Source organism: Ammospiza caudacuta, chromosome 5 (genome assembly GCF_027887145.1).
Source record: "Ammospiza caudacuta isolate bAmmCau1 chromosome 5, bAmmCau1.pri, whole genome shotgun sequence".
Classification (NCBI taxonomy): Eukaryota; Metazoa; Chordata; class Aves; order Passeriformes; family Passerellidae; genus Ammospiza; species Ammospiza caudacuta.
In genome coordinates, this window is record NC_080597.1 from 77,531,708 (window position 1) to 77,552,099 (window position 20,392).

At 58.4% G+C, this 20,392-nt stretch overlaps 4 protein-coding genes across 4 annotated transcripts; 3 read left to right on the forward strand and 1 right to left on the reverse strand.

Moving 5' to 3' along the window:
• The first annotated feature begins 2,080 nt into the window (after positions 1 to 2,080).
• On the forward strand, positions 2,081 to 4,681 carry LOC131558326 (acrosin-like). The gene is made up of 5 exons (XM_058805976.1): positions 2,081 to 2,160; positions 2,275 to 2,538; positions 2,670 to 2,935; positions 3,057 to 3,202; positions 4,304 to 4,681. Exons 1-5 carry the CDS (start codon positions 2,081 to 2,083, stop codon positions 4,679 to 4,681), a joined length of 1,134 nt encoding a protein of 377 aa, XP_058661959.1.
• Positions 4,682 to 5,482: 801 nt separating this feature from the next.
• LOC131558201 (acrosin-like) lies at positions 5,483 to 7,887 on the forward strand. The gene is made up of 5 exons (XM_058805826.1): positions 5,483 to 5,553; positions 5,661 to 5,924; positions 6,119 to 6,384; positions 6,569 to 6,720; positions 7,420 to 7,887. The coding sequence occupies exons 1-5, from the start codon at positions 5,483 to 5,485 to the stop codon at positions 7,885 to 7,887; spliced, it is 1,221 nt and encodes a 406-aa protein (XP_058661809.1).
• Positions 7,888 to 10,281: 2,394 nt separating this feature from the next.
• On the forward strand, positions 10,282 to 12,657 carry LOC131558327 (acrosin-like). Its single transcript, XM_058805977.1, has 6 exons — positions 10,282 to 10,352; positions 10,460 to 10,687; positions 11,041 to 11,306; positions 11,428 to 11,573; positions 12,136 to 12,298; positions 12,401 to 12,657. Exons 1-6 carry the CDS (start codon positions 10,282 to 10,284, stop codon positions 12,655 to 12,657), a joined length of 1,131 nt encoding a protein of 376 aa, XP_058661960.1.
• Positions 12,658 to 12,979: 322 nt separating this feature from the next.
• Positions 12,980 to 20,143, reverse strand: ARSA (arylsulfatase A). The gene is made up of 8 exons (XM_058805978.1): positions 19,905 to 20,143; positions 18,947 to 19,187; positions 17,568 to 17,786; positions 16,497 to 16,666; positions 15,464 to 15,588; positions 15,255 to 15,382; positions 14,246 to 14,348; positions 12,980 to 14,144 (listed from the first exon to the last, which is right to left on the reverse strand). Exons 1-8 carry the CDS (start codon positions 20,141 to 20,143, stop codon positions 13,801 to 13,803), a joined length of 1,569 nt encoding a protein of 522 aa, XP_058661961.1. The 3' UTR covers positions 12,980 to 13,800.
• Between the last annotated feature and the right edge of the window lie 249 nt (positions 20,144 to 20,392).

The window sequence follows — 20,392 nt, forward strand, 5'->3', positions numbered from 1 at the left end:
ACCCCGCTGCCCGTGGGTACCTGCCCGGGCGAGGAGGGGGCACAGAGCCAAGAGCGCCACGACGGGGAGCAGCGCCATCCTGCCGGCACCCGGAGCGGGCAGCGCCTGGGGCACGGCAGCCTCAACAGCGGGCACCCCAAAACCCTGGGGGCGCCCCAATACCCTGGGGGCGCCCCAAAACCCTGGGGGCACCCCAAACGCGGCCCCCCACGGCGAGGGAGGGACCCCGGGGGTATCCAACCCCCCACACCCGCTGTGAGCAGTGGGGGTTATGGGGTGGGGGCTGGACAGTTAGAGGGCAGGGGGCGGGGAGAGGGGACATAATGAGGCTGGGGGCTGGGCACTTACAGAGCATGGGCAAGGGGATTATGGGGCTGGGGGCTGGGCAGGGGGCGGGGGTTTATGGGGCAGGGGGCCGGGGCAGCTGTAGGGCGGGGGGCGAGGGGACTGTGGGGCTGGGGTCTGGGCAGTTATAGGGCAGGGGGTGGGGGTTTGTGGGGCTGGGGTCTGGGCGGTTATAGAGCACGGGCGAGGGGATTATGGGGCTGGGGGCGGGGGTGGGTGTGGGGCAGCGCGGTGGGCAGCGGCCCCCGGGATGCTCGGAGCCCCGGCCGCCCCCGGCCCGCCCCGGCCCCTCCCGGGCAGAGGGGGCACCCCCGGCCCCGTGCAGGGCGGAGGGGACACCCCCGGCCCCGGCCCCGGCCCCGGCCCCGGCCCCGGCCCCGGCCCCGGCCCCTCACCGTGGCTCCGCTGCCGCCCGCCCGAGCCGCGCTCAGCCCCGGCCCCGCCCCGGCGCCACCGCCCGGCCCCGCCCCGGCCCCGCCCCGCCAGATGTGCCCTGGTCATCCAGATGTGTCCCCCTCACCCCCATGTGCCCCTGCCAGCTGTGCCCCTGCCAAGCCCAGATGCGTCCTGCCCCATCCAGATGTTCCCCCTGCCCACTCAGCTGTGCCCATCCCTGCCCGGAAGAGAAACAAAGGAAAAGATCTGATCCCATTTTTAATAATATATTCCGCACAAGATATTAATATAATTTATTAAAGTATTTATTTATACATTTTTTTTAAGTATAAAAGTATAAAGTATTACGTTTTCTTATATTAAAGTTTTTTAAAGTTTATATATTGATGGATTAAAAGTGTTTGTAGGATTTTATCATACAAGCAAATAAATTTATATTGTATAGAGGATATAGGGAAATTACACATTTTATATTAAAGGCTATTGATGTTATGTAGAAAATGGATCTTAACATGATATGGTATAATAATAAAGAATAAAATGAATAAAATAAAATAAAATAGAATAAAATAAAATAAAAGGAATTGAATAGAACAGAAATAGGAATATAATATAACGTAACGTAACATAACATATAATTAATATAATATAGTGTTAAAATAGAACAAAACACTATTAAATCTCTTTCCACATACTATAAGGATTGGTGCCTTTTTTCTGTAAATATACATTATTGATGTAATAATATACTAATATAGTAATATACTAATGTATTAATATATAACTAATGTATTTGTGTATAATAATATATTAATGTATTGATATGTAATAATGTATTAATATATAATTAATGTAACAATATGTTAAAATAAGTTTACATGATATAATTAACAAATTATTTTAAATTGTATATATTAATATAATGGCGTTATAAATAAGCATTATTTTATGTATTTATAAAAATGTGTAGTAATATTAGTGGTAACTAACACCATGATGCTACAGTGAGGTTACCACCAATGTACTCAAATTTGTACTACCATTAGTCATTATAAATTACATCTAATGAAGCACCGAGATCCCTAATGATTAATTATTTATGGGAGCATCGATCTCTGAGCTCCATTTTGAGGCGCCACCAGCCCCGTGCCCGCTGGGCTCCCTGGGCACAGCACAAGAGGTGGCCCTCCCCTGGCACGGGTGGCACCGCGCTGTCGTTACGGTCCCTGCCACCCGCACCGTTCCAAGGTTCCGCAGCTCTGTGATGTCACTCTGGCCTGCTGGCAGCAGAGGTGACAGCTCAGCTCTGGCTCTGCCACCTGCTGTACTGGCACCTGCGATGGCGCCGATGGCTTTGCTGCGGCTGCTCGTGCTGCTGGCCCTGGCTGGGCCCGTGGGGGGCAGCTGGGACACCTGCAAGTCAGTGGCCCCGGGGGGCTCGGGGGCACTCGGGGGGTCCCTGGCACAGAGGAGCCCCTGGGGTCCCTGTCCCTGCTGTCCCCGAGCAGGGCACTGATGGCTTTGTGCTTCCAGGGGCACCTGCGGGCTCCGGCCCTTGGATTTTGACCACAGCTCCGTGTCTGCCAACTACGACCAGTCCAACGGTGACTATGCAACCTTGGGTTCTTCTGATGGCACCTCCCTGGACTTCGACAGCCCCGGTGTCCCCTCAGGGGCCTGGCCTGGCATCGTCAGTGTCCAGGCCACCCTGGAGAACGGCACGTGGCACATGTGCTCCGGGGCACTCATCAGCCCCCAGTGGGTGCTCACGGTGGCCCAGTGCTTTTTCAGGTCTGGGTAAGGAGGAGCAGGGACAGGAGTGTCCTCACAGGAGGGACGGGGATGTCCCCACAGCAGGGTCAGCTGTTGGGCTGCCACATCCCATGGCCCTGCTCCCTGTCACCCCTCTGTCCATCTCCTGCCCCCAGGGACATCTCCATTTACAAAGTGGTAATGGGGACCACGGACGTGGCCCAGCCAGGCCCCGAGGCTGCAGTGAGACGTGTCCAGAGGCTCGTGAAGCACCAGCACTACGTGGCTGCCACCGCCATGAACAACATTGCCCTGCTGGAGCTGGACCAGCCCGTGGAGTGCAGCGACTACATCCAGCTGGGCTGTGTGCCCGACAGCTCCCTGGCAGTGGCCGACCTCAAAACCTGCTACATCGCGGGCTGGAGAGCCACCCGGGACAGCGGTGAGTGCCCACCCAGGGCAGGGCCGGGCTGAGCCGTGGGCACACGGCCCCGGGCAGGGACATGGCCCTGGGCTGGGGGCTCTGCCCGGGGGCCGCTGCTCAGTGCCCTCTGTGCCCACAGCCCCCAACCCACGCCTGGTGCTACAGGAGGCCAAGGTGCGACTCATGGACGTCCAGCTGTGCAACAGCAGCCGCTGGTACGGGGGGGCCGTGCACCCCCAGGACCTGTGTGCAGGGTACCCACGGGGCGGCATCGACACCTGCCAGGTGGGGCTGGGCCCGGGCTGGGCACAGGAACCCTGAGCCAACCTGGGCCCCATGGAACCCCCAGAGCCAGCACAGGGACCCTGAGCCAACCTGGGCCCCATGGAACCCCCAGAGCCAGCACAGGGACCCTGAGCCCCAACATGGCCCCATGGAACCCCCAGAGCCAGCACAGGGCCCATGGAACCCCCAGAGCCAGCACAGGGACCCTGAGCCCCAACATGGCCCCATGGAACCCCCAGAGCCAGCGCAGGGCCCATGCATCCCCTCAGAGCCAGCCAGGCCTCAAACATGGCATGGCCCTGTCTGGGCCTGGCCCGGTGCCCTCCCAGCCCCGTGTCCCCACCACTGACGGGTGTCCCTTGCCCATCCCCGTGTCCCTGTCCTGTCCCATGTCCCAGGGCTGTCCTGCCCTCCCCCAATCCCCAGATCCCTCTCCTGTGCCTCTTTGCTGCCCTTCCCTCCCCCTTCCACCATTGAATCCCCTCAGGCCCAGCCCAGGCCAGGCCCGCCCCTGTCCCACTGCTGTCACTGCTCCCTGTCTGTCCCTATCCCTGTGTCCCTCTCCTTGTCCTTGTCCAGGAGCTCCTGTTCCCTTTCTCATCCCTGTCCCCATCCCCATGTCCCCATCCCCTGTCCCTGCCCAGGGGCTTCTGTTCCCTTTCCAATCCCTGTGCCCATCTCCATGTCCGTGTCCTTGTCCCTGTCCAGGGGTTCCTGTTCCCTTTCCCATCCCTGTCCCCATCCCCATGTCCCCATCCCCTGTGCCTTTCTAGGGGCTCCTGTTCTCTTTCCCAGCCCTGTCCCTGCCCAGGGGTTCCTGTTCCCTTTCCCATACATGGATCCCTGTCCCTGTGTCCCTGTCCCTATCCAGGGGCTGATGTTCCCTTTCCCATCCCTGTGCCAATTCCTGTGTCCCTGTCCAGAGGTTCCTATTCCCTTTCCCATCCATGAATCTCTGTCCCATGTCCCAGGGCTGCCACTCCCCATCCCTAGGCCCCTGTCCCAGTGTCCCCCTGTCCCCAAATCCCATCCAGTGTCCCCATAACCCCGAGGTTTGGCTGTGACCCTGGAGCAGCCCCTGAGCCCTCTCTCCTGTGGCAGGGGGACATCGGGGGTCCCCTGGTGTGCAAGGACCACGTTGGTGACTACTTCTGGCTGGTGGGCCTGGCCAGCTGGGGCAAGGGCTGTGTCGGAGAGAAACGCCCAGGAGTGTTCACCTCCACCCAGCACTTCCGAGAATGGATCCAAGTCCAGATGGGAACGGTCCCATCAGACCCAAGCCCCGCACCAACACTGCCACCCCTGACCCAAGCCCCGGCCCTCATGTTGTCCCCAACCCTGACCCTGACTGTCATCGAGACGACGCCGACGCCGGAATCGGAGACCTTCGTAACAGTTTCATTCCCAAAATCCATCCTGCTGAGATTCGTCGAGACTCTGCAGAAGTTCCTGGAGTTCCTAAGGGACAGTCTGCGTTGATCAGGAGGGGCAGCAGATCCAGTTCTGGCTGCAGAGGATCTCTAGCAGCCCCAGCTGGGGCCATGGCTGTGGGGCCAAGCCAGCCCCGGTGCCCAGGGCTGCTGTGCCCTGCCCACGCTGACCCCTGCGCCCACCCCAATGGTGAATCCTGTTTGTTCTTCAATTAGAGTTGTTCCAGTTCCACTAAGCCAATGTGTCCTGTTTGGTCTTCTGGGGAAAACAAGGATGGGACAATTTGGGGGGAAAGGGTGGGGTGGGGTTGGTTTGGGGGACAGGAGGGAGGGGAGGATGGGCCTGGAGGTGGTGAGAGGGAGAAACTGCTCCAGCCCAGGCTCCCCAGCAGAGCCTCAGGTGTGCCTGTCCCTGGAAAAGCCCTTGATAGGGGCAGCAATGGGGACAGCTGGAGCTGCCATCCCAGGGTCCTGTGGAGGTGCTGGAAGCGCCACCCTGAGCTGCTGCTGCTGCCACCCAGGGCTGTCCCCTCTGTCACCAGCTCGTGCCTCTGAGGCTGCTGGGACCCATCCCGCTCCTGCTGTGCCCTCGGTCCCCATTGGGATCCCTGGATCTGGAACATTCCCTCTGCTCCAGAGGGATCCCAAGGGTCCCTCCAGCCCAAGCCACGCCCGGGCTCACAGCTCTGAGCTGCCCTCCCCCCACCCGAGGCCACCGTGCTCCACACATGGAACCGGCCCCTCTGTGACATCACCCCAGCCTGGTGGCACCATGGACACCCAAAGAGCGTTGGGTGTCACTAGAGGTGACAGCTCTGCTCTGGCTCTGCCACCTCCAGTGTTGGCACTGATGGCTTTGCTGTGGCTGCTCGTGCTGCTGGCCCTGGCTGGGCCCGTGAGGGGCAACTGGGACACCTGCAAGTCAGTGGCCACTCGGGATCCCTGGCACAGCCTGGGCACAGAGGAGCCCCTGGGGTTCCCTGTCCCTGCTGTCCCCGAGCAGGGCACTGATGGCTTTGTGCTTCCAGGGGCACCTGCGGGCTGCGGCCTTTGGCATTTGACCACAGTTCGCTGGTTCGAGACTACGACCCTACAGACTATGACTACACAACTTTGTCATCTTCTGATGGCACTGCCGTGGATGTAGCCAGTCCCGGTGTCCCCTCAGGGACCTGGCCTGGCATCGTCAGCATCCAGGCCACCTGGGACAACGGCACATGGCACATGTGCTCCGGGGTCCTCATCCACCCCCTGTGGGTGCTCACGGTCGCACGCTGCTTTATGGACATTAAGTAAGGAGGAGCAGGGACAGAGGTGTCCCCACAGGAGGGACGGGGAGCTCCCCAAAGGAGGATCAGGGATGTCCCCACAGCAGTGTCAGGGATGTCCCCCCAGCACAGGGAGGTGCCCCGAGCAGGAAGGGAATTGTGCTGCTGCAGTCCCTGGCTGTATTCCATCAGTTCCTCCTCCATTTCCTGCTCCCCAGGGACACCTCTAATTGGAAGGTGATGATTGGGGCCACGGATCTGGCCCAGCCGGGCCCCGAGGCCCAGAATCGCCGCATCAGGAACGTCCTGAAGCACCAGGACTACTGCGATGAAGCGCCGGGCAACAACATTGCCCTGGTGGAGCTGGACCAGCCCGTGGAGTGCAGTGACTACATCCAGCTGGGCTGTGTGCCCGACAGCTCCCTGGCAGTGTCCGAGCTCAGAACCTGCTATGTGGCAGGCTGGAGAGCCACCCCGGAGACCGGTCAGTGCCTGCCCGGGGCAGGGGACAACTTGGGGACCACAGGGACGTGGCTGGGCAGGCTGAGGGCGGAGACCAAGGCCGCGGGATCCGGGCCCTCTGTGCCTGGACCCCTGAGTGGGGACATGGAGGGACTGGGGCACAGCCCGGGAAGGTGCCAGGTACTCAGTGCCCTCTGTGCCCACAGCCCCGACCCCAGCACCAAGCCTGGTGCTACAGGAGGCCAAGGTGCGGCTCATCGATGTCCAGCTGTGCAACAGCAGCCGCTGGTACGGGGGGGCCGTGCACCCCCAGGAATTGTGTGCGGGCTACCCGCGGGGCGGCATCGACACCTGCCAGGTGGGGCTGGGCCCGGGCTGGGCACAGGAACCCTGAGCCAACCTGGGCCCCATGGAACCCCCAGAGCCAGCACAGGGACCCTGAGCCAACCTGGGCCCCATGGAACCCCCAGAGCCAGCACAGGGACCCTGAGCCCCAACACGGCCCCATGGAACCCCCAGAGCCAGCACAGGGCTCAAACATGGCATGGCCCTGTCTGGGCCTGGCCCGGTGCCCTCCCAGCCCCGTGTCCCCACCACTGATGGGTGTCCCTTGCCCATCCCCGTGTCCCTGTCCTGTCCCATGTCCCAGGGCTGTCCTGCCCTCCCCCAATCCCCAGATCCCTCTCCTGTGCCTCTTTGCTGCCCTTCCCTCCCCCTTCCACCATTGAATCCCCTCAGGCCCAGGCCAGGCCAGGCCCGCCCCTGTCCTACTGCTGTCACTGCTCCCTGTCTGTCCCCATCCCTGTGTCCCTGTCCCTATCCAGGGGCTGATGTTCCCTTTCCCATCCCCTTCCCCATCTCCGTGTCCCTGTCCAGAGGTTCCTGTTCCCTTTCTCATCCATGGATCCCTGTCCCATGTCCCAGGGCTGCCACTCCCCATCCCTAGGCCCCTGTTCCAGTGTCCCCCTGTCCCCAAATCCCATCCAGTGTCCCCATAACCCCGAGGTTTGGCTGTGACCCTGGCCCAGCCCATCCTGACCCCTCTCTTCTATCACAGGGAGACACAGGCGGTCCCCTGGTCTGCAAGGACAACACCGGTGACTTCTTCTGGCTGGTGGGCCTGACCAGCTGGGGCAAGGGCTGCGCCGGGGCCAAGCGGCCCGGGGTGTTCACCTCCACCCAGCACTTCCATGACTGGATCCAGACGCAGATGGGATCGGTCCCACCCAAAACGGAGCCTCCTCCCCCCGAGCCACCCACGCCCACCATTGAGATAGAGCCACCAGAACTGGAACCAGAACCAGAACCTGTACCAGAACCAGAACCACAACCCGTACCGATACCGGTACCGATACCAGAACCGGAACCCATACCAGAACCAGAAGAAGAGGAGGAAGAAGAGCCAGAACCACCACCACCACTACCGCCTCAGTTTATAACAGTTACATTCCCAAGGGACGTCCTGCTGAGGTTCTTCACAAACCTGCAGGAGTTCGTGGAGTTCCTGCGGGACAAACTGGATTAAGCAGGACTTGGGAGCAGGTCCAGTTCTGGCTGTGGGGGATCCCAGCCATTCCCTGCTGGAGCAACGGCTGTGCCAAAGCCACCCCCGGGGCCCAGATCTCGTTATCCCCCCTCCACCCACCTCTTGTTATCCCTCGTTATCCCCCCCCTCCACCCACCACCTCTCGTTATCCCCCCACCACCCACCACCCACCACCTCTCGTTATCCCTTGTTATCCCCCCTCCACCCATCACCTCTCCTTATCCCTCGTTATCCCCCCTCCACCCACCTCTCATTATCCCTCGTTATCCCCCCTCCACCCACCTCTCATTATCCCTCGTTATCCCCCCTCCACCCAACCACCCCAGTGATAATCTTTGGTTTGTTTTTGAAATACAGTTGTTCCCAATTATCCTCATTTTCAATCCAGTTCAATCTGCTCACGACAAGGATGGGACAATCTGGGGAAAAAAGAGTGGGGTTGGCTCCTGGTTTGGGGGGGATGAGGGGCAGCCAGGGAGGGAGGAAGGGAGGGGAGGATGAGCCTGGTTCTCCACCACCTCCAGCACCTTCTGAGGAGCTCTTAGGATGGCTGGGACAGGGTCAAAACTCCCACCCTGAGGGGTCGTCCCTGCTCATGGCCCAGCAGGAACTCGAGGGTGCAGCAGAACAACCTTCAGGGATCCCAGAAATCCCCTATAAATCACAGGGTTCCATCACCCTGTTTGTAACTCCTCACCCAGGGGGAGGTACTGGAAATTCCTGCCTGGACTTTAGGGGATGTCATCCCAAGGTTTGGGGATCTGGGGCACAGCCACCACCACTGGACATTCCTGCCTGGATTTTAATGGGTGTCATCTCGAGGTTTGGGGATCTGGGATACAACCACCACCATTGGACATTCCTGTCTGCACTTTAGGGGATGTCACCTCAAGACTTGGGGATTTGGGACACAACCACCACCACTGGACATTCCTGCCTGGATTTTAACGGGTGCCATCCCAAGGTTTGGGGATCTGCGATACAACCACCACCACTGGACATTTCTGCCTGCACTTTAGGGGATGTTACCTCAAGACTTGGGGATTTGGGACACAACCACCACCACTGGACATTCCCGCCTGGATTTTAATGGGTGTCATCCTGAGGTTTGGGGGATTTGGGACACAACCACCACCACGGGACATTCCCGCCTGGATTTTAGGGGATGTCATCCCAAGGTTTGGGGGTTTGGGACACAACCACCATCACTGGACATTTCCTTCCTGGATTTTAGGGGATGTCATTCCAAGTTTTGGGGATTTGAGATACAACCACCACCACTAACATGCCGGCCTGCACTTTAGGAAATCTCATCCCAAGGCTTGGGGATCTGGGACACAACCACCATGACTGAACATTCCCGCATGGACTTTAGGGGATGTCATCCCAAGGTTTGGGGATCCAGGACACAACCAGAACCACTGGACATTCTTGTCTGGATTTTAATGGGTGCCGTCCCAAGGTTTGGGGATTTGGGACACAGCCACCACCACTGGACATTCTGGCCTTTGCTTTAGGGAATCTCATCCCAAGGTTTGGGGATTTGGGACACAGCCACCACCACTGGACATTCTGGCCTTTGCTTTAGGGAATCTCATCCCAAGGTTTGGGGATTTGGGACACAACCACCACCACTGGATGTCTGGAGGAGGACCAGACCAGCAGGGCCACTTCAACAGCGGGGCCGCCACTGCTGGTCCTGACTGTGCCACCCATGGGGTGTCAGTTGTGCTCTGACTTTGAGGTTTATAGCAAATTTTTCTGCATTCCCTGCATTTATTGGATCCTTCCCTTCCAGTTTCAACTCAGACTTCCAAACTCAGTGTCTGGTGTGTGTGGCATTTGTGTGGAGTGAATTCCTCCAGCCTGGAGGTGGTGAGAGGGAGAAACTTCTTCAGCCCAGGTTTCCCAGCAGAGCCCTCAGATGTGCCATTCCCAGGAAAGTCCTGGAGAGGGACAGCAGTGGGGACAGCTGGAGCTGCCATCCCAGGGTCCTGTGGGGGTGCTGGAAGTGCCACCCTGAGCTGCTGCTGCTGCCACCCAGGGCTGTCCCCTCTGTCACCAGCTCGTGCCTCTGAGGCTGCTGGGACCCATCCCGCTCCTGCTGTGCCCTCGGTCCCCATTGGGATCCCTGGATCTGGAACATTCCCTCTGCTCCAGAGGGATCCCAAGGGTCCCTCCAGCCCAAGCCACGCCCGGGCTCACAGCTCTGAGCTGCCCTCCCCCCACCCGAGGCCACCGTGCTCCACACATGGAACCGGCCCCTCTGTGACATCACCCCAGCCTGGTGGCACCATGGACACCCAAAGAGCGTTGGGTGTCACTAGAGGTGACAGCTCTGCTCTGGCTCTGCCACCTCCAGTGTTGGCACTGATGGCTTTGCTGTGGCTGCTCGTGCTGCTGGCCCTGGCTGGGCCCGTGAGGGGCAACTGGGACACCTGCAAGTCAGTGGCCACTCGGGATCCCTGGCACAGCCTGGGCACAGAGGAGCCCCTGGGGTTCCCTGTCCCTGCTGTCCCCGAGCAGGGCACTGATGGCTTTGTGCTTCCAGGGGCACCTGTGGGCTCTCGCCCATGGTTTTGAACGAGACTTTGGTGATTCCTGAGTATGGAACCTCGCACTCTGCCAAGGACACAACCCTCAATGTCAACCCAGGGGCCTGGCCTGGCATCGCCAGCATCCAGGTGACCCTGGACAATGGCACGTGGCACATGTGCTCAGGGGCACTCATCAGCCACAGCTGGGTCCTCACAGCCGCCAGCTGCTTCGTTGGGGCCGGGTAAGGACGAGCAGGGACAGGGATGTGACCCCAGCAGGGACAGAGATGTTCCCTCAGCAGGGACAGGGATGTCCCCACAGCAGGGTTACAGGTGTCCCCACAGCAGGGACAAGGATGCACCCAGAGCAGGGTTACAGGGATGTCCCCACAGCATGGATGTCCCCTTGGAAGGGTCAGGGATGTCCCCACAGAAGGGCCAGGTGCCCAGGCTGCACCACCATGTGCTGCTCCATTGCTGTCTCTGTTCTCTGCTGTGGGAAGCAGAAGGCTGGGAGCTGCTGGGCTGTGCCAGCCTTGTCACTGCTCCTGTCACTGCTCCCTGTCACTTCTCCCTGTCACTCCATGGCCTCCAGGAATGTCCTCGACTGGAAGGTGGTGGTTGGGGCCACAGATCTGGCCAACCCAGGCCCTGCAGCCGAGGCGTTCCCGATCAAGAAGCTCCTGAAGCACCGGAACTACGACCCGGTCACGGCTCGGAACAACATTGCCCTGCTGGAGCTGGACCAGCCCGTGGAGTGCAGCGACTACATCCAGCTGGGCTGTGTGCCCGACAGCTCCCTGGCAGTGTCCGAGCTGAAAATGTGCTACATTGCGGGCTGGAGAGCCACTCCGGACAGCGGTGAGTGCCCACCCGGGGCAGGGCCGGGCTGAGCTGTGGGCACACGGCCCCGGGCAGGGACATGGCCCTGGGCTGGGGGCTCTGCCCGGGGGCCGCTGCTCAGTGCCCTCTGTGCCCACAGCCCTCAGCCCACGCCTGGTGCTACAGGAGGCCAAGGTGCAGCTCATCGATGTCCAGCTGTGCAACAGCAGCCGCTGGTACGGGGGGGCCGTGCACCCCCAGGACCTGTGTGCAGGGTACCCGCGGGGCGGCATCGACACCTGCCAGGTGGGGCTGGGCCCGGGCTGGGCACAGGGACCCTGAGCCAACCTGGGCCCCATGGAACCCCCAGAGCCAGCACAGGGACCCTGAGCCAACATGGCCCCATGGAACCCCCAGAGCCAGCACAGGGACCCTGAGCCCCAACATGGGCCCCATGGAACCCCCAGAGCCAGCACAGGGCCCATGGATCCCCTCAGAGCCAGCCAGGCCTCAAACATGGCGGGGCCTGGCCTGGTGCCATTCCGGACCCGTGTCCCCACCACTGACAGGTGTCCCTTGCCCATCCCAATGTCTCTGGTCCATGTCCCTTGGTCCCCAAAGCTGGCACCGTGCCCACAGAGCTCACCCAGTGCTCCTGGCAGCCCCAGGTGTGGATATCCCGGAGCTGCCATTCCCTGCCTGTCCCTGTCCCCTGTGCAGGGCTGGGGCAGAGCCCACCCTGAGCCAGCCCCATCCTGTTCCCAGTGAGGGTCTCGGGGCTCCAGCAGAACTGGAATGTGGGTCGGGCAGGGGCTGGGAGAGAGGGTCCAACCCTGGAGCAGCCCCTGACCCCTCTCTCCTGTGGCAGGGGGACATCGGGGGTCCCCTGGTCTGCAAGGACAACATCGGTGACTACTTCTGGCTGGTGGGCCTGACCAGCTGGGGCAGGGGCTGTGCCAGGGCCAGTAGGCCTGGCATCTTCACCTCCACCCAGCACTTCCACTCCTGGATCCAAGCCCACGCCGGCCCCAGCCCAACAGGGCCAGTACCGGCACCAATGGCCACGCTGAATGCACCGGACCCACTAGCACTGCAGCCACCAGAACCCAGCCCACCAGAACCCAGGCCACCAGAACCAAGGCCACCAGAACCCAGGCCACCAGAACCCAGGCCACCAGAACCGATACCAACACAACCGAGGCCACGAGTACCGGAGCCAGAACCAGAACCAGAACCGGAGCCAGAACCTGAGCCCGAACCAGAGCCAGAACCGGAACCAGAACCGGAGCCAGAACCGGAGGAGGACATTTCCTTCCCAAAACGCACCCTGAAACGATTCCTCAAGAAGCTGCAGGAGCTGCTGGAGCTCCTGAAGCACAGGACGGGGTGAGGGGAGGCGCAGCAGGTCCAGTTCTGGCTGCAGAGGATCTCTAGCAGCCCCAGCTGGGGCCGTGGCTGTGGGGCCAAGCCAGCCCCGGTGCCCAGGGCTGCTGTGCCCTGCCCATGTTCCTGCCCCGAGCCCGCACCATGGATCCTCCTATGGATTGAATCCTTGGATTAAAGTTTTAAAGTTGTGTTGCCCCTGGTGGGGGTTTAGGGATGGAATTCTCTAGTGTAGCAATCCTAAAAGCAAACCCATGCTCCTTCCCCTTCCACAAAAGGCAAAGATAAGGGGTTAAAAACAATTTACTGCAAGCAGCCATGAGATAAGGAATCAAACAATTATTTGCAGCAATATTAATTAGAAAAGGTGTAAGACAAAGCAGCGATTTACATGGAAATCCTGTGGCAACACCCCACCACGTTTTATCCTGGAAGTAATGCCCTTTCCATGGAAGTGAGGGGGGACACAGTGCCAGTGTCACTGCCCTGGGGTCCTGGCCATGCCCCACTCCCAAAAAATTATTCCCAAAATCACACACCCATTATCCACATTTTCAGCCCAGTTCAGCCTCCTGGGAAAACCAAGGATGGGACAATTTGGGGGGAAAGGGCAGGGTTGGGACTGGTTTGGGGGAGACAAAAGGGGAGCCAGGGAGGGGAGGAGGGAGAGAGGGAGAAACTGCTCCAGGCCAGGCTCCCCAGCAGAGCCTCAGGTGTGCCTGTCCCTGGAAAAGCCCTTGATAGGGGCAGCAATGGGGACAGCTGGAGCTGCCATCCCAGGGTCCTGTGGGGGTGCTGGAAGCGCCACCCTGAGCTGCTGCTGCTGCCACCCAGGGCTGTCCCCTCTGTCACCAGCTCGTGCCTCTGAGGCTGCTGGGACCCATCCCATGCTCCTGCTGTGCCCTCGGTCTCAGTTGGCATCTCTCGATCTGGGACAGGAGCTGTCCTGGTTCTGGGGAAGGTTCTGGAGTGTCCGGAACAGGTCAGGATCCTGGAATGGGTCAGGATCCTGCTCAAGTCCTCCCCTGGAACATCCCACACGGAGCACAGGGCCCTGCTCGTTTGGGGTCGCCCTGACCCTGTTCCACCCCATTTCCCCACAAGTCCAAGGGGTCCTCGAGCCGTGGGGCAGCCCCGAGGCCGAGCTGGGTTACTGGAGCCGGGGCCAGGCGCCTTTGGGGTGTCCCAGCTGCGGGGAGCAGCGGCAGCAGGAGGGTTTGGGGCTGCAGCTGGGGTTGCAGCAGGGCTGCAGCGAGGGGTCCCGGCCCTTCCTGATCTGGCTCTCCCCAAACTGCAGGCGCTGCTCCAGCAGCACCTTCTGCACGGCGATGTCCTTGAGCGCCTGCAGCGCCTCGGGGCCCGGCTGGCCCCGCAGCAGGTCGTAGTTCTCGGCCGGGTCCGCCTCCAGGTCGAAGAGCAGCGGGGGCAGGTGCGGGGTGAGCGGGGTGAGCCCGTGGCACGCCTGGTCCGGGGTGGTGTCGCTGTGGAAGGAACCTGAGCAGCCCCCGGCTGAGCTCACACCCTGCTGCTCCCGGAGCTCCGCGCGGGGGGAGCTCACCCCAAAATCCCAAAAACCCCCCGACGCAAGCGCTGACCTTGCGTGAAGTAGTGCGCCTTGTACTTGCCCAGGCGGATGGCGAAGGGGCCGTGCAGGGGGTCGGGGGCCGGCGGGAAGAAGAACACGGCCCGGCGGGGGCTCTGCGGAGAGCGCGGTCAGCGCGGAACCGGAGCCACCGGGACCACCGGGACCCCCGGGAGCCCCGGCCCCACAGCGGGCACGGAGCCCACTGGGCAGCCTGGGCACGGCTCGCAGCAGGGAGCAGCTGCCAGCCATGGGTCTGCCCCGGGCACGGCTGCTCCTGCTCCTCCCGGTTATGCTATGCTATATACTATATTATATACTATATTATATATAGTATTATATATAAATATTATATTATATATATATTACATAAAATAATATTATATTATATACTAATATAATATAATATACATTGCAAAATATACTATAAAAGAAATTATATTAAAATATTATGAAAATATAATAGAACATATAATAAAATACATTTTAAAATATCATAAGATAATATTAAAATAGTATTACAAATTATAAAATTATTATAATTTAATTGATAATAAATTACAATTATAATATAACAATGATAATGAATTATAATCATTATACTTGATCTTAAATAAATTAATAAATATCAGCTTTTCTGCATGAAAAATCTGGATTATTATAATAATATCATTATATTATATTATATTATATTATATTATATTATATTATATTATATTATATTATATTATATTATATTATATATTAAATAGTATTAAATATTATAAAATTCCTATAATTGTTAATTGATAATCAATTATAATTATAACCAACTATAATTATTATAATTGATTTTAAATAAACTAATAAAAAGCAGCTTTTCTGCATGAAAAGTCCAAGTTTATTATTATTATTATTATTATTATTATTATTATTATTATTATTATTATTATTATTATTTCAAATTCATATAAATGAATATAAATTATCCTAAATAACTCCAAACAAACCACCAACCCCCTCTCCTCCTCAGCAGGCCTCACCTGCCCGGACCCGAAGAGCAGCGGGCTCAGGTCGAAGCCGTCCAGGGCCACCTTGGGCAGGGCAGCGCCAGCCAGGGCGGCCACCGTGGGCAGGATGTCCAGCGTGCTGGCCAGCTCGTGGGTCACCCCTGTGTGGGGACAGCGTCACCCAGCTGGCCCGGGTCTGTCCCGGTCTGTCCTGGGTCTGTCCCGGGTCTGTCCCGGCTCACCTGGCGCGATCCTGCCCGGCCAGTACGCCAGGGCCGGCTCCCTCATGCCGCCCTCGTAGGTGGTGCCCTTGCCACACTTGAGGTGCCCGGCGCTGCCCCCGCGTGCCATGCGCAGGGTGGAGGGGCTGGGGACAAGGACACGCTGTCACCAGGGGCCAGAGGGGCTCTGCCACCCTTGGGGGTGGCCAAGGGCTGTGACACACCCCAAAGGGGCACCCCACAGTGGTGTCACCACACAGAAGGTGCTGGGGGACTTTGGAGGTGTCACATTGATGACCCAAAGCCTGAGGGATATTTGGGGGTGTTACACTGCTGTCCCAAACCCCAGGGGACATTTGGGGGTGTCACATGCCTGGTCCAACCCCTGGGGGACATTTCAGTGTGTCACATCCCTGGCACAAACCTTTAAGGGACATTTGGGGGATGTCACACTGCTGTCCCAGACCCTGGGGGACATTGGGGATTTTACACTGCTGTCCCAACACCTGAGGGACATCTGGGGGCGTCACACTGCTGAACCAAACCTCTGGGGACATTTGCGGGTGTCACATCCCTGGCCCAACCCCTGGGGGACATTTGGGGAATGTCACACGCCTGATCCAACCCCTGGGTGACATTTGGGGGGTGTCACACACCTGGTCCCAATCCCTGGGGGACATTTGGGGGTGTCACACTGCTGACCCAAACCTCTGGGGACATTTGGGGGTGTCACATGTCTGGCACAAAGCCTGGGTGACATTTGGGGGTGTCACACTGCTGTCCCAGACCCTGGGGGACATTTGGGGGTGTCACACACCTGACCCAACCCCTGGGGGACATCTGGGGCTGTCACATTGCTCACCCAACCCCTGGGGCACATTCGGGAATGCCACACGACTGGCCCAACCCCTGGGATGTTTCTGTCACAGAACACCGAGCTCACATCCTGCATCCCCTCCAAGCAGGACCTAGGGGTGACACCCGGCACTGCCACACGGGTGCCAGCTGTGCCAGCCATGCCACCTGTGCCAGCCGTGGCCGTGCCAGGCCTCACCCGTTGTCAGAGGTGATGAACACCAGGGTGTTGTTCTCCAGGCCGTTGTCCTGCAGGGCCTGCAGCAGCTGTCCCACGGAGCCATCGAACTCGGCCAGGGCGTCCCCGAAGGGTCCCCGGCGCGTGGTGCCCGCAAACTCCCGGCTGGCAAACTGCGGGTAGTGCGTGTGCTGGGGGGGAGAGGGCACCGGCATCAACCCCCTGCGGGGACAGGCAGGGACAGCCAGCCCACCACGGGGAGGTGACAAAAGCCACCAGCCCAGAGCAGGTTGGTCCCCCAGTCTCAGCGGTGGCACAACGGGGACCTCCGGGGTGGGAAGTTGTCCCTGGGGATGGTGCAGGGAAGAGGGGAAAGCTGCAGGAAGCAGCAGCCTAAAAGCACCATCCCAATAGGATTGGGAAGAGCAAGCCCAGGTCATCCAGGAGCAGATTCTGGGGTGGCAGGAGGGGAGATGCTGCCCTGTTCTCCCCATGGGACTTGGGCTCCCTTCCCTTTGCCCATTTCCCTTTCCCACCCCTTCCCTTCTCCCTACCGTTTCCCCTTCCCTTCCCTCTTCCCTTCCCCTTTCCCCTTTTCCCATCTCTTTTCCCTTTTCCCTTCCCTCTTCCCTTCCCCCATTTTCCCCTCCCCTCTCCCTTTTCCCTTCCCTTTTTCCATCTCTTTTCCCTTTTCCCTTCCCCGTTTCCCCTCTCCTTCCCTTTCCCCTTCCCCTTTTCCCTTCCCTTCTTGTTTGTTTTCCCTTTTCCCTTCCCTTCCCTTCCCCCTTTTCCCTCTCCTTCTCTTTTCCCTTCCCTTCTTTTTTGTTTTCACTTGTCCCTTCCCTCTTTTCCCTTCTTTTTTCTTTTTTCCTTTCCCTTCCCTTCCCCTCTCCCTTCCCCTCCCTTTCCCTTTTCCCTACCATTTTCTCTTCCCTTCTTTTGTTTTCCTTTTTCCCTTCCCTTTTCCTTTCCTCTCCTCACTTCTCCCTTCCCTTCCCTTCCCTTCCCTTCCCTTCCCTTCCCTTCCCTTCCCATTTCTCTTTTCCCTTCCCCTTTCCCCCTTCCCGGCTCCCGGCCCTGCCCGTTCCCCACGTGTGAGGCGTAGTAGAGCAGGAAGGGCCGGCGCTCCCGGGCGCAGCGGGCGATGAACTCGCGGCAGAAGCGGCCGTAGAGCGGCACCAGCTCGGGGAAGGACACGGGCTGCTGCACGATGCTCTGGTTCCACAGCAGCGGCACCGCCACCACGCCCTGGTCACACGTCCCGAAGCACTTGGTGTCCGGGGGAAAGCACGTCAGGTTCTGGCAGGGACCCTGCAAAACACGGCGGGGCTGCGAGTCCGGCTCAGGCACAGTGGCTTGGGTTCGTTAATTTAACGTTTTTAATTTTGAGGTTTTAATTTTTTTTTTTTTTTATTTTTCTATTCCCACCCTTTAGCTTCACATTCAGGGATGGTGAGCTGTGTGCACAGAGCAGGGAGACAAAACAATTCCTGCTCCAGCTGGGCACCAAGGACAAATGCCCCAAATCTCAGCCCAGGAGCACAAACCCCGTGGGCTGGAGAGAGAAAAACAAGCAGGGTGGGACTGCCTGGGCTAAAGCTGCAATGGGACAATGAACTGCAAGGTGCAAATGGAGCAGAGCTGATCCCAGGGACAGACCCCGGCAGCGCTCGTGCATTTTGGGGCCGTTTTGGGTCATCTTGGGTGCAGCCCTGGCTGGACTCTGGTGCTGCCCAAGGTGCAGCCATGCAGGAGATCCTTTAAATAAATCTCTGCTATATTTATTAAATAAATATTAAATATTATTTAATATTAACTATTAAATTTACTTATTTAATATTATATAACTATATAATATATATATAAGTATATATAAGTATATTTATAAGTATATACTAATATAATATAATATAACAGTCTATTATATATTATATTATAAAATTTACTTATTTAGTATTGTATAAGTAAATTTAAATATTAAATTTATTCATTTAATACATTTTATTGATAATATATTTTAGCAATATTTAATAGTATTTAATATATATAAAATATAATATATATATTATATATACTATATATCTAATGTATTTTATAACATATATAATATATATCGATATATAATAGATATAATATATAACATATATATATAATAGATATATTTTAATACTGATAGTATTTATATTTATATTTTCAATAACATTTTATTCATTTATTTAAATAATAAATATTTATTATTTATCTAAATTTAAGAGATAATAAAAATAAATAAATTAAAAAAAAAATTTTAAAAGCTAGAAATTTTCAGTTTATCAATACTAAATATTAAAAATGTATTTATCCGCCTCTGTTCTAGCTCAGCCCTCTGCAGGCCCCATCCCCACTGTCCCAGCAGCCCAGGGGGTTTGCCCACCCCAAACCCGCGCCAGCCCCGCGCCGCGCCCGGCCGAGCCCCCCAAATGGCGGCTCACCTGGTCGTGCGAGTAGGGCACCCCCAGGAAGTGCTGGAAGCCCTGGTGCACGGGCAGGAAGGAGCCGTTCCGCCCGAAGCCCAGGTGCCACTTGCCCACCATGGCCGTGGCGTAGCCGCGGTGCTGGAGCAGCTCGGCCACGGTGAGCTCGGCCAGCGGGAGCCCGCCCCGGGAGCCGGGATCGAACACGCCCGGGTAGATCCCGGAGCGCACCGGCAGCCGGCCCGTCAGCAGCGCCGCCCTGCAGCGGGACACGGACACGGGACAGCCCTGCCCGTCCGTCCCGGGACACCGCGGGGACAGCACCGTCCGTTTATCGCGGGACACAGAGGGTTCATGCCCGCCCGTTTATCCCGGGACACGGCGGGTTTGTCCCTCTGTCTCTGCCCGGGACACCGCGGGGTTAGCACCGCCCGCCCGTCCCATGACACGGTGGGTTTGTCCCTCCGTCTATCCCGGGACACCGCACGTTCATCACTGCCGGTTTATCCCGGGATGCGGCAGATTCATCAGCATCCGTTTATCCCGGGACACCGTAGATTCACGACCACCCGTTTGTCCCAGGATATGGTGGGTTTATCCCTCTGCCTCTCCCGGGACACAGAGGTTTGTCCCCCCATCCCTCCCGTGACACCGCGGGTTCATCCCCTCTCGTTTATCCCGGGACACCCAGCTACATCCCCGCCCATTTATCCCAGGACACCCCAGCTCGATCCCCACCCGTTTATCCCGGGACACCCCGCTCCATCCCCGCCCATTTATCCCAGGACACCCCAGCTCGATCCCCACCCGTTTATCCCGGGACACCCAGCTACATCCCCGCCCATTTATCCCAGGACACCCCGCTCCATCCCCGCCCATTTATCCCAGGACACCCCAGCTCGATCCCCACCCGTTTATCCCGGGACACCCCGCTCCATCCCCGTCCGGGTTGCCGTTCCCGCCGCGCGGGCCGTACCGGGACGGGCTGCAGACAGCGGCGCTGCTGTAGAAGTCGGTGAAGCGCAGCCCGCGGGCCGCCAGCCGGTCCAGGTGCGGCGTGGCGGACGAGGGGTGCCCGTAGCTGCCCAGGTCCCCGAAGCCCAGATCGTCCGCCAGCACCAGCACGAAGTTGGGCGGGGCGGCGGCGGCGCCCACAGGCGGCAGCAGCAGAGGCAGCATCAGCAGCCAGGGGTGGTGTCGGCCCTGCGGCCCCATGGCGCGGTGCCCTCCGTGTTCCCCCGTGTCCCGGTGCTGTCCCGGTGCGGTCCCGGGGCGGTGCCGGCAGTGCCCCAGCCGATCATGTGATGCACATGGCGGCCCCGGGGCCGCGGGGCGTGCTGGGAGGTGTAGTTCTGAGCGGCAGTGCCAGGCACGAGATGGGGCAGCGGGGAATGTCCGCAGGGAGGGACATCGCAGGGCACGGGATGGGGCAGCTCGGGACTGTCCCCAGGGAGGAGGCTCCAC